General features: G+C 38.9%; 1 protein-coding gene across 2 annotated transcripts; it reads right to left on the reverse strand.

Moving 5' to 3' along the window:
* Window positions 1-820: 820 nt before the first annotated feature.
* Window positions 821-12,752, reverse strand: LOC119737699 (solute carrier family 35 member C2-like). 2 transcript variants are annotated; one of them, XM_038212244.1, is made up of 10 exons: window positions 12,606-12,752; window positions 11,026-11,275; window positions 9,487-9,637; window positions 7,528-7,664; window positions 6,433-6,601; window positions 5,241-5,324; window positions 4,244-4,419; window positions 3,405-3,534; window positions 2,671-2,738; window positions 1,686-1,819 (listed from the first exon to the last, which is right to left on the reverse strand). In XM_038212244.1, the coding sequence occupies exons 2-9, from the start codon at window positions 11,218-11,220 to the stop codon at window positions 2,698-2,700; spliced, it is 1,083 nt and encodes a 360-aa protein (XP_038068172.1). In that variant the 5' UTR covers window positions 11,221-11,275; window positions 12,606-12,752; the 3' UTR covers window positions 1,686-1,819; window positions 2,671-2,697. The 2 variants fall into 2 exon arrangements, with proteins under 2 accessions (XP_038068171.1, XP_038068172.1); XM_038212243.1 differs by lacking the exon at window positions 2,671-2,738 and having other exon boundaries at window positions 821-1,819.
* Window positions 12,753-12,844: the final 92 nt, after the last annotated feature.

The following is a 12,844-nucleotide window of genomic DNA, read 5'->3' on the forward strand; positions in this document are numbered from 1 at the left end:
ATTAAAAAATCAAGTCTTGAGATTCAGAACGCAGTACATGGATGCCACTAGTTTCCTGTCCATGCAGACGGACTGACAGACTGTTACTTGTGACTTGGACTGGTTGTAGGCTGGTAAAGATAGCTGGGCAGTGCTATCCTATAGGATTACCCCATATTGCTAATGAATGGGCCAAACTGGCCCATTGTGTAGATCAGCCGAATGAATATTGGTGTGCATTTACAGGTAGTACTGGAATCGGGTACCCGTAACAGACGTCTCATCAAAACTAGACACAAAAAAAACAAACCGCAACCTGGTAAATTCCTTCCATTAATTGTCAGGAACTGTAGCCCTTAACAAAATTCAATGTCTTTAGACATGTACATAATGTAGCTTTATGAAGTAAACTGCAACTTCCGAGAGCGTCATCTGTCGCGCCTTCAATTTAGCCTGGTTTTCATTTTGAAAAATGTCCCACTTTTCATTGTCTGAGAAATTACCAAGTACTTTGTAAAGTTGTTTATAGATACCCGACCCCACAATCTGGAACTGGTTCCTGATGCCAGGTGTCGGGAATCCGGTTCTGACGCACACCTCTATGAATGAAAAGACTTGCAGTGAATATCCATTCTGAATCAATTGAATAGAATTTTGTGCAGGGCTTGCCTTGTCTTTTCTTAGGTGGGGCAGGGATGGAGGTGGTGGTGGGGGGGGGGGGGGTTGTAATGATACGATTAGCATACTCTCTCTCTCCTGGTGAGAGCATAAATCCACAAGACGGGCAGATAAAGCAGGAAACTCAAAGCCGACATAATAGCACAATCAAAGCACACAATGCTTACTAAAATAGTAACACATTATGATGAAAATTTGTATTTATTTATAACCAAAAAAAAAAAAAAAAAAATTAATTTATTAAATAGACAACTTGAAAATTCTGGAAAAATATCAAGAGTTGTAAATACGTTTGGAGATGCCAAACAATGTAATACAAAGAAAATATTTATTAACTAAAAGAAACCAACATTTTATGGGCAGGGGAGATGGGGTTCATTATTCAACATGTTATTAAAATTGACAATACAAGATGAGAAAGGGTCCAATTTACAGGCTCTTTTTATTATAACGGAAGGATCAGGGGTGCTCTAAACTTAATAACAGAAGTGTTTCAATATGAACTGGGTTATTCTAAAAGTAACAGGATTGTTCCACCCAAAAAAAAAAGGTCCCAAAAAAACAAGAGTGTTCCAAGAAACAGGAATGATCCATAAGTTACAGTATTTTTTTTTCTCCAAAAGAACAGAAGTGTTCCAAAAAGAACGGGAAATGTTAGCAAAAGAAACAGAAACATTCTGAGTTTAAAATTTTTTTCTACCATCTTATGACTATTTTCAATAGAAAATGTCGTCTAGCACACGTAATCAAAATTATGTACAGAGAAAGGATATAGCACCTATAAAGATATTTATATTTTTTCACAATATTTTTTTTAGGAGGTACGTCTTGTTTTTTGTTCCCTGTTTCTTCTACTGTCAACTGGTTCATCACTTCAAAGACAAAAATTGTCATCCGTATGAGCAAATATATGTCCTGCTTGTATGTTTGGGTTTCGTCTCCATTTTTGCACCCCCACCCCCACCCCCTTTCCATAAATACTAGATCCTCCACTGAAGAGTATTATTGCAAGGGTTGATTTAACACTATAACCTTGTAACATGCATTCTTTTAGCACTAAATATTTCTTCTTCATCTTCGTCATCATTAGCTGTCCCATCGTTCATGAGCAGCTGCTCGTGGTCATCGTTACGGGATACGCCATTCTTGGAGTTTGTAATAGCTGAAGAAAAGTCACAAAATAATGTATTATTTCTTTGCAATAGGCGGGTGCGGACATCCGGGATTTTTTTACATTGGCTTATCGAGCTCCCAGATGTTTTTACTTAAAACTCGTTGGTTCTCGAGTCTGGAGTGCTGAATGGTTGCACATAGCAAACGATGAAAACGTACGTGCTAATGAAAAGATGTTTCCATCGGCTTGGCTGATTATGACGTAATGACGCCAACGCCTATAGTATGGATATGCTGTCAACCATTATCTGTCTTATCATTATCTGTTGTTTTTGTGCGGTACCCACTGTTTGAAGACACCTCCGTCACAAGCTCATCAAAAGTCACCCAGTCCCAAGCCAATCATAAGCTTATCAAATGAACTCTGACAAAGGCATTCCTTTGTTATTTTCACCTCCTGGACTTGTGAGTTACTTGTGAATAGACTTGTGATGGACTTGTGGATGGACTTGTGATTACTTGTGATGGACTTGTGATGGACTCGTGATGGACTTGTGATGGACTTTTGATGGACTTAAGATGGACTTGTGATGGACTTGTGATGGACTTATGATGGACTTGTGAGGGACTTGTGAGGGACTTGTGATGGACTTGCGATGGACTCAACTACAACAATAGTGGTACCACACAAACACAAGTGCAAAACCCCTCCCTCTCTGGCTGGCAAATTCAACAAAGCCAGCCCAGCAGTCAAAACAAATCAAGTGACTGTTTTTAACAGTCGAGTGCTCCTCTCTCACATAAGGCAGGACTGAATGGTTGTGATTGTAATATATGACACTTGATACAGCTATGCCTTGGCTGTAGGTGATTGATAAGCCAGCTGTGACTTCCATTTACCTGCTTTTGTCTGTTGATGGAATATGACTAGTCACTATGCTTGGTCTGACTGTTGTTGACTTGCCTGCCTAAAAGGCACGGAAAGGGAAGTGTAAATAATTTTTGACTGTCTGTGACTGATCAAACAAAAGTATATGAGGGGCCATTCAGAATTTTCAATGTTTTAAAATTTCGACTTTTTTTCCAAATTATTTTGACCCACCACCCACCCCTAATTTCGATTAATAAAAAACTGAACATGTACAAGTACATGCACTTGCATATACATATACTTGAACATGAACATGTATACCCATGTACATGTACATGTGTGTCTAGTTCAGTGACGGTGTGAAGTTGTCGGTCTTCCTCTTTTGCACTGGTGACCTTCAGTTTTCTTGTGTTTTGCCAGCTGATATGCTGTTGGGAATGACAGGTTGCAGTTTTGGAAGCCACAAAGATGACCGTGGTTTTGTCGTTTTCTGGATGAGGTGGATGACGTGACATATGAGGTTGTGCCTGTCAAGTGAGGTAGCTGAGAAAAACATTCGCTCGTACCCCCACCCACCCACAATTTGGAAAAAAGATCGAAATTTTAAAACATTGAAAATTCTGAATGGCCCCTAAGCTTCAGATTGCTTCTCTCCAAGAGCAAACACCTTTTACTGTTGTCTATAAATGGATGTCAAGTTAAGATATTTGTGTCTCTAACTCCAGGGTTTTTTTAATCTGTCAAATTTGGGAATCATTCTGACCTTTGGAGGCAATCGTCTTCAGGATAACATGGAGTCCAATGCCCGACAGACAGATCAGCATTCCAAAAAAGTTGAGCAGAGACATTTTGTCGTTGCTGTACTCGGATGCAATATACAGAGTGCAGATTTCCTGTCAAGGGGGAGGGGGAAATGTAAAATTTGTAACTTTTTTTAATGGAATTTCACATTGGGAATCATAAAGAACAAAAATCTGACATTAAATATCATAACTTAAAGGTAGAGTAGAGCATTTGCAGCTAGCCAAAAAGTAACTGACGAAATAATTGTTGAAAAGCATACTTGGTTTAAAGATGGTAATGACACTATAGGCCTAAACTCCTTGTGAAATTATTCTTTCTGGCATGCTGTCATTTTGAAGAAAACAATAAAAGAAGGTGATTTCCAAAGATGCGTCTAAAGACGCATTTTTTGGGAAATGTCCATTAGTAGTTTGTTTTTAATTCGTTTTTAAATAAGGCGACAGCTAAATACAAGGCGAGTCACACTACACCATTAACTTATCACCATCTTTTGTTTTGATTGTATATACATCTTGCATGATGATGCCTCTCTGCATTGCATCTGATGATGTAGTCGGAAGCGCTACGAAAGCTTATGCCAACTTTTATTCTTGTTAACCATTTAAGTGATACCTTACTTTTCCACATATAGAGTACCGAAGTGTGACGTCAGTTGTCTTTGTTCTGATTCATGCGCTGGTTTGCGTGCTGATGTCTTCGCACACTTAAGCAATGTGCATGAACCAGAATACGCAGCACACTTCGGCACTCTATTGCATTAGTGACTGACTTGATTATAGCCCTGCGTTGGAGCCTCACCTTAAATATTCCTGATATAGAGAGAGTGAGGCTGGACGTTCTTGACAGCAGCAAGAATTCCGACATGGCAAGCATAAATGCCAACACAGCACCAAAGAGGATCGTCAACCACGTATGCAGGAAGACATGAATGTCCTCAAAGCCCAGGAATAACTTGGTGGAGGATATGTGTAAACCTGGGTAGATAAAAATGTAAATGATCCAAACTTTTAATCTTTATGTTAATTTATTGGGGAACAGTATTTATTTTAATTATTCTTTATTTGTTAGGATTGCTCATCACTGCACTCGCCGCCAAAATTTGAAAAATGGTGTTGAGATTCTCTGTCAAGCAATCAATCATGGCAGCATCAGCATCAGTTCTGTCTGGACCACAGATCTTGCCTGTCAAGAAGGCAGAACGCAAGCTCTGATGCATCGGCCACACCCACAGCCCTCCTCAGGGTGTTATCATAGGTGGAGCAGGGTTGCCACGACCTCTGTAGCCGTGTGTCGCCTCCCAAGGGACAAGCTGGCTGGTTAGAAGTTTGAGGTGTCTGAGACAGTGGCCGGCTAGCCCAAGTCTCCGATAAGCAATCTTATCAGCGATCGATAAGTAATCTTATCGATAAGCTCTGTCAATATCACTATAAATCTGGCATTACACAAACTTGGCACAACTACGACCTGGGGTTGAATGTGATGTCAAGGTCATTGTGTACATCCAGTACATTGCAGTGTGGTTGTGTTCAGTTAATGAGTGGAGTTGTGCAGCATGCATACATTTAGATCATGGAGTTCCTGCATTCGTTTAGATCATTGAGTTGAATGATATTATTAGTACCTGTACTACATTGTATTACATTGTGATTATTCAATGAAGCGTCTACAAAACTAGAGAGTTCTTGGGCAGTTGTGGGCGTTACAGGGAGTAACAGGCAGGGCGGTTTGGGTTGGTTTGGGTACTAATGGATTAAATAGGGTTAAATATAATAAAGATTTAGGCAATAATACTGACCTTCTACAAATAATGCAAACGGCATCAGTCCCAGAATCATGACAGGCTGAAGGTGGTATATCAGGTCCACTGGATTTGAAAGACCTGAAAATAGAATTCAATTTACAAAATCGTATCACCTTTTTTTTGCAGCTTAAATGAAATATTTTTTTCACTGTTAGTACATGTAGACTCAAGTCAACTCTATGTACAATATACAGCACTCTAACTTCAACTGGGAGAAGTTTGAGTTCAAAAGTGCCGCTTAATGTAAGCACTATTTTTCTGCCTTAATATACGTTGGATCGTTTACTTTTTTGTACATTTTCTTTCCCATTTGAAGTAAACGATTGCTCAATTCTTCGGTAGGGTAGTTTCAGCTCAGTGGATACAATACGCTTTGAGAAAAAAGAGAAAACGTACACGTATTCACAATCTTTTGGGACTCGGAAACTAGATTTCTGTTGCTAAAACATGTAAATGTGTGTCAATGGGCAACCTATTTTCAAACAACCTTAAATTTTAGTTGTTTTTTTTTCAAGCGAATAAGAATTTCATGGGCAATTCAATACCAGTCCTATCTTCACTTGAGCAAGGTTTCTGTCAATATATTGTGATAGGGGCTTTTTCCAGGTAACTGATCCTACGTGGCTTTAATTAAATCCACAAATCTAGGAACTGAATTGCACATTAGTTTTGAGGGGCGTCAAACTAACTGTTCACAAAAAGTGTCAAACAAAATGATCTGGTACATGGTGCCCTGTGGAGACATGTGCATAATAGGGAACAAAAGATTGTATACATCTCAACGGAGCAATTCTATAGGTGAATACATCTCCACGAGGTTATCACAAAATAGATATATGGATTTTATTCAAAAACTTGGAATTTCCAAGGTGTGTTGATCTGTCGCAAATCGAAGTATTTTATGTAAGGGATATTAAGTCTGAATTTCAGCCCAGGAAATTAATTCTGGTTAATATATGAGCATGTTGAAAGTACGCTTTCAAACTCGAAAACTTTAGTACAAGAGAACAAAGAAATGACTCCACAAGGATACAAATTCCAGTACACGTTTTTTTAAAAAGCGTATGGGTTCTAAGTTCATCAATCCTGCAAAATCCTCTGAAACCTCCAAGTGGATTTCAAAGATTATGAAAATGTTAAGAGTTCAAAAATGCTACAAACTTTGCCCTGATGACTGCAGACTGACCTAGTTCTTCTTCCTGGGTGAGTATCTGTGCTAAAGACCACCTCAACCCGCTTAGCACAGCGGCTATGATGACCAAGGTGAACCCCTCACCGTTGAACTGAGTGGACTCGTAGGTGAACATGAACAACCCCCCGGCTATGAACAGGACAATGATGATCTGGCAGAAATGCTGATGAAAAAAGAAAAGACGCAGAATCCTTGAGCAGCGTTACACAGAGGGAAGTGGGTATAGATTGTGCTTGAGTACCCCCTCTCGATGGAAAGCGCTATAGAAGCATTACAATTTATTTTATCTATTTTTTATTTAAGATCCATTTCATAGAGCTGCTAAAATAACCAGGCGACACTGCTAAAAAACAAATGTACATGTTAAAGGGAATGTACATCATTGGCTTTTGCTGTAAATTTCAGAAATGAACTATTTGAGGGGTTAGTATAATACATGTAGATAAAATATTGTTACCCTGACAAGTTTGAAGGTTTGTGTTCGAAAATGCTGGAAAAACCAAGAAAAACAAAAAATGTTTAAGTCGTCTGGTTCCCTGACTCCACTAAAATGAAATGAATCAATTTATAGATGCCGGAACATTGTAAGGTAAGGAAACCAATCTAGCTGGCCTGCACCTGTTCATGAACATGTAACCAATAGCAAACAAAATTTGGACTGAAAAAAAAATGGTAAATTTGGAGCAGTAGTTGAAAAATAGTTAGGTTTTTCCAACGCTGGTCGGCCGACCACCGTTGGAAATTTATACAAAATACCACTTTTTTTGAAAATGACTTCACACCAGGTGCCATAATTTTACAGGATGCTTTAGACTTTCATTTACCAACATCCTAGTAAGGTATTTCATAAAAATTTGGTAGTTTTGCTTTCTGATGTTTGCAAATGTTGTATATTCCCTTTAAGCAAAAAATATGAACACCAACCAAAAGCAATATGCACGGCATGACATTTTGACTGCTAACCTGTTTTTGCTAAGCAAATATTTCTGTGCTAACAAATTTCTGAAATTGGCAGTTTTATGTAATTGGCCACTCATGAGAAATATGGTTTGACTGAAAGGTAAATAACAGCAAACAAAAAGGTCTTACCGCTCGTTGAAGACCGAACAATATTGCAAATACTAGAATGAAGATGATAGCTGTAGATTTAGACATTGTGTAGAGTGACACAGTGATGTACAACAGGCTCCAATTGGATAGTCCGATGTCCAGAACACTACTGAAACCTGGTGGGTTGAAAACCAAGGATACAGTTGTAGCGGAAAAAATAAATGAAACTGGAAAATAGCATGGACAGTATATTACAGCCAAGTTTAATGGAGGCTGCATTAGGAAGTGACATACCAGTGATTTTTTTTAATGCGTTCTTACATTAAAGCTTTGCTGTCTCCATGAAGTATAATGTGAGATTCTCATTGAATTCTATGAGATATTCAGTGAATTCTATGAGATTTTCAATGAATTCTATGAGATTTTCATTGAATTCTACAATATTTTCAATGAATTCTATGAGATTTTCAATGAATTCTATGAGATTTTCAATGAATTCTACAATATTTTCATTAAATTATATGAGATTTTCATTGAATTCTACAATATTTTCAATGAATTCTATGAGATTTTCATTGAATTCTATGAGATTTTCATTGAATTCTATGAGATTTTCATTGAATTCTATGAGATATTCATTGAATTCTATGAGATTTTTCGTTTATGAGAGTTTAACTGAATTCTATGAAATTTTCATTGAATTCTATGAGTTTGTCATTGATTTTGTAACAATACATGTACATCCAATTTGTAACATTAACACAATGACACACTGTTGCGTTTAAATAATGAATAATTCAGAAAAATAAAATCATATATACTACACAAAGAGAAGCATGTTAAACCGTTCGCTTAAGGGACTGTGAATGGAGACAATATGCATGCCTTTCCCGTGTATATACATTAATTTTTTTCAACAGGCTATGTTTAAGTAGATTTTTCAGAAAAACGATTTTGGAGATCACTAGGGATTATTTTGACATTGACCGGACCCAGGTGCGGGATTATTTTCACGAACCACGATGCCAGACGGGTTCAGGCCGTCATCTGCGGGTAGCACACCCTGATAATTCCGGCCTCACTCGCTGCATGTTTAGACCGATATTTCCAGCCTAGCTAGATGCGTGTTTATCCGTCATCCATTCTGAATGCCATTAAAACATTTGCGTGTATACATGTCATCCGACGTGAATTGGTGAAAAGAAAGTTGGCGTGGCCGCTATGACATAATTATATACGTGCCAATCAGAGAAAACCTCCATGAAAATAACATTTACTAAAAGGAAACCGGCACCATGAGCCAAATATCCTCTGCTGAATGAATAGGCCTTTTTGTTCATGCACAGTCATGACAGTGGCGGATTTCGGATGATTCAGAAACTTTCTTGGAAAATTATCTGATTGGGTTATGAGGAAAAAAATCAACCAACAAATGCTACGGAGAGCACTGAATATGATAACAAGACGATACATGTATACACCCCAGGACAAACATATTGATTGGGAAACTGCCAACATATACGGTTCGATAGCTCTGTTGGTAGAACACTCTGCTGTCAATTTCTTCATTCAACTTTATGATTATTTGTTAGGAATACATCTAGTGGGGTGTCATGGCCTAGCGGTTAAGAGCACCGGACTCATGCTCGGTGTTTCTGAGGCAACAGTGGCGTGGGTTCGAGCCCGGGCCCGGACACTTGTGCCCTTGAGCAAGGCACTTAACCATTATTGCTTCGTCCTTCGGATGGGATGTTAAGCCGGAGGTCCCGTGTGTTGCATAAGGCCTAACACATGTAAAAGAACCCAGTAACACTTATCGCTAAGAGAAGGGGTTCGCCCCGGTGCTTCTGGCCTCCTAGTTATACTCCCTTGTGGAAGTCCTTAGGAGAAGAACCAACCAACTAAGTACCAAGTAGTCAGTTTCCCTTCAATGTGGTTCAATTGATTTTTAGCAATAAAAAAACCCCCACATCTGCGGCTGATTTATATGATACGTACCAGTAGGGGCAACTCTCTTCATATAGACAGACCACGGGAGGATGATGTTGTTCCTTTTAGCTACACAACCAAGACATGTCCGTACCACTGCAGCGATAACAAACTTGATGGCTAGATGAATGATGGTGACGAACAGTGGAAACTTAAAATTCTGAGGAAAGAAAAATTGAACATCAATTTTAAATTGAGAACAGGGCATATTTGGTAACTGTGCTAAAATAGACTGGTGTGAATGTATCCGCCGTTTCAATTCTAACATGAATGTGGGAAATAAAAATTGCAGTTATCAAACATGGGCATTATAAAACCGTGAATATTTTACTTGATCTTGAGTTTTTCTTTGGTTTGTGGAAAGTGTAAAGAACGACGACAAAAAAAGCCGACACACACACAAAAACCACAAAACACTTCACTTCTAGTGTTACTGCTATTCAGTCATAGGAAGTATGAAATTTACAAGTGCTTAAATTACTCGGCTCAGTCCAGTGGCACTGGCCCCAAGGGTATTTCTAGCCCTTGGAACTTGGGAAGTACTTAACAAGTTTTCAGGTTTTGAGTTCCAATTCCAAAGTCAATCACAAGTCAAATCAGTCAGGTAACAAGTAACGGGAGACAAACATTCATCATCATCATCCTCATCTTCCGATACTGTGCAGAAACCTCCCCTGGAGTATACTCGCACATTGGTTGAAGTGTAAACAAGCAGGTGCAGACATAACTCGAGGCATAAAAAGACAAACATGTGCAAGTAAAAACAGCTATTTCGGGACAGGTTGGTTATCTGAAGGTGACACCGTTCACTCTGGTCTTGAAGACATCCAGGGTTGGTGACTCAACAACTTGCTGGGGCAGTGAGTTCCACAGGCGGATGGTGTCTGGGAAGAAGGAGCCCTTCAGTAAGGTTGTACGGGTGGGTGGGATGACCAAAGGAATGCCTTTAGGACCCGGGTCAAACCCAGAGATTTAGGCAACCTCTTCTAGGTTTACGGGTCCAGCACTCTCCACTGGTAAAATTGAACTATAGTCAGGACCAGGGTTAAGAGGCTGTACTTGGGTTTAAAAAATCCAAAATGTATGGCTGACCCGTGTCAAAAGGGGATGGTTGACCTTGACCACCCGTGTTCAGAGAGAACTGTTTCTACTGGCGGCTCATCTATGGGAAAGATTCCCATATCTGGCCATCACTAATTTTTCCCTTCAGTAACCTATCAGCCATCGGAAAATGATAATATGTCCTAAAAAGTCAACTTCAGCAGGGAAAATATTGAAGTATTTACTGAGAAAACACGTGGAAAATTTACAGACTAGTCTCATACTGTTTGGGAAAAGGGTGACAAGTGATGCCCAGATATGGGAATCTTTGTGATCTATGTTGATTTCAACACCAGTACATGTAGCTGGAAGTGTGAAAAAAACCTAATGTCAATTGAGATTGACTGCTACGTGATTGACTTGTTAGGACTTGTATAAGAACACAACCACATCTTTACTTCAGACTTAAAGTAACTTCAACCCATACATAAAGTTGTCCACTCTCACCTGAAACAACCACTTGTTGTAGAACGTCAAGCTGATGGAACAGCTGTAGAAGAACAAGACTAACGCTACAGTCTTGACGGCCACTAGGCATGTATTGCACCAGGAGGATCGAGTTAGCTTGGGAGGCGCGATGCTGTGCAGGGCAGAGTCCACGCGCACCTCAAGCTGTGTCTTGCCTCTCGTGTTCTTTCCCATGTTGATGAGATTAAAGAAGTTGTCCCAGATACCTTAGAAGTTGCATCTTGATGAACTGCAAAAGATGAATAAATAACAAATGAATAAAAGGCCGGTGGCACATTAAAAACATCCCACGATAAATTGTATACACTGCATCTGGTTGACTGATAAATGAATTAATCTTCCCAGGTTGTGGTCAGAAACCAAGGTGTTTCCAAAGCTTTGTAATTTATCATTTTTACAAGATTCTACTAGTTCCTTTGTAAAATAAAGGCAGATTGCATGAATACAAGGTCCCAATGTATAAAATTATGGTTCCGTTAACAAATTCTGCCTATAATTTTGTAAAAGCTAGAATTAATATTACAAAACAAATATTATTAAGGTCACATATGTCTTAAACTTGAACTTCTGAAAGAAACAAATTTGCAGCATGAAAAATGTCTGCCTGCTGCACTGTGGCATGGAACTCCGAAAAAGGATGAATGGAAGTTGTTTTCTGTTCATCATGTTCATGTTTTGTCAGAAGTGTGATTTTGGTAAATGTAATGGAAAATAAAATTTGACTTTGACTTTGAGAAAGAATAGAGTTTAAATCTTAATAAAATCCTTCAGTGATTCCCCTTTTCATACTGCAAGAACATCTTAGGTTGATAAAAATTGCAACATCAAACTTGTACTTTTTGTAGTTGGACGAGATGGCAACTCACTTATATACTCAATATTTAAAGGGACATTTAAATAACAATATTTATGTCGAATTGGGCTACAAAACGCATTTGAAAAGAAATGATATTAAAATGGAACCGATCATTAAAAGCAGAACATAAACGTGTTTTATGTAAATTTTTTTTTTTTGTGTCTTTTCTCAGGAACGGTTCACATGCACATTGGGTTAAGTTCCTTTCAACCAGACCTTTGAAATAGGATTTAGTAAACAATCCCAAACATGACATTTTCAGGGATTTCATTTCAGGCAATAATGCCCCATTAATAAACGATTGATGCAGGTATTTGTGCCTAATGCTATTGCTATTGGCACTGTAGTCTTGGCCCAAGACGCTGATTGGTTCCGTAGGAAAGGCTACGGAGAAAATAAAGAAAAGTTAAACCGCTGCCACGAAAGTTGAAATGGCAAAGACATAGTGCGATCATGGAGGAATAAAAACACAGGCCCGCTGGCTGGTCTAATTGTTGTGCCATTAGAGGGCGCACTATGCACCTTCCACTGCGCTGCGTCACTTGGGCCAAGACTATTTGCATTGCTGCAGTCAGCAGTGTGCTGTAACTTCAACCATTCATAAACTTAAACTTTCACAAGTGGACCTTGGTCTGTGCAAGTAAGTTAAAACAACACGACGATTACACAGAAGGCAGACATTATTTTTAAAACTGTTAACTACCTGAGGCTCATGTTAATCAAAAGGTATCGAGAAATAAAAACCCCATCTGTCATGTCTGTGCGCCGCGTGTGATGATGCATTTGTTCGTTGTGCGATGTAAGCTTGTGCATGTGATGTGTCAACTTTTTCTACAAATAGTCAGCGTGCACAGTGCAAGGGAATTTTCTGTATTATGCCGAAATTAAGGCCTAGGTACTAGACCTAAATTTATCCCGATGATATTTAGTCTGGTCTACGGT

The sequence above is a fragment of the Patiria miniata genome, unplaced genomic scaffold (assembly GCF_015706575.1).
Source record: "Patiria miniata isolate m_02_andy unplaced genomic scaffold, ASM1570657v1 HiC_scaffold_3, whole genome shotgun sequence".
Taxonomy (NCBI): Eukaryota; Metazoa; Echinodermata; class Asteroidea; order Valvatida; family Asterinidae; genus Patiria; species Patiria miniata.

Excerpts from the sequence above, each read along its gene's own strand:
- LOC119737699 (XM_038212243.1), bottom strand. The coding sequence starts at position 11,220 with ATGGGAAAGAACACGAGAGGCAAGACACAGCTTGAGGTGCGCGTGGAC. Across the intron at positions 9,638-11,025 it reads ACAACAAGTGGTTGTTTCAG|AATTTTAAGTTTCCACTGTT; the intron begins GTGAGAGTGGAC and ends TTCTTTCCTCAG. Across the intron at positions 3,535-4,243 it reads CTATATCAGGAATATTTAAG|GAAATCTGCACTCTGTATAT; the intron begins GTGAGGCTCCAA and ends CCCCCTTGACAG.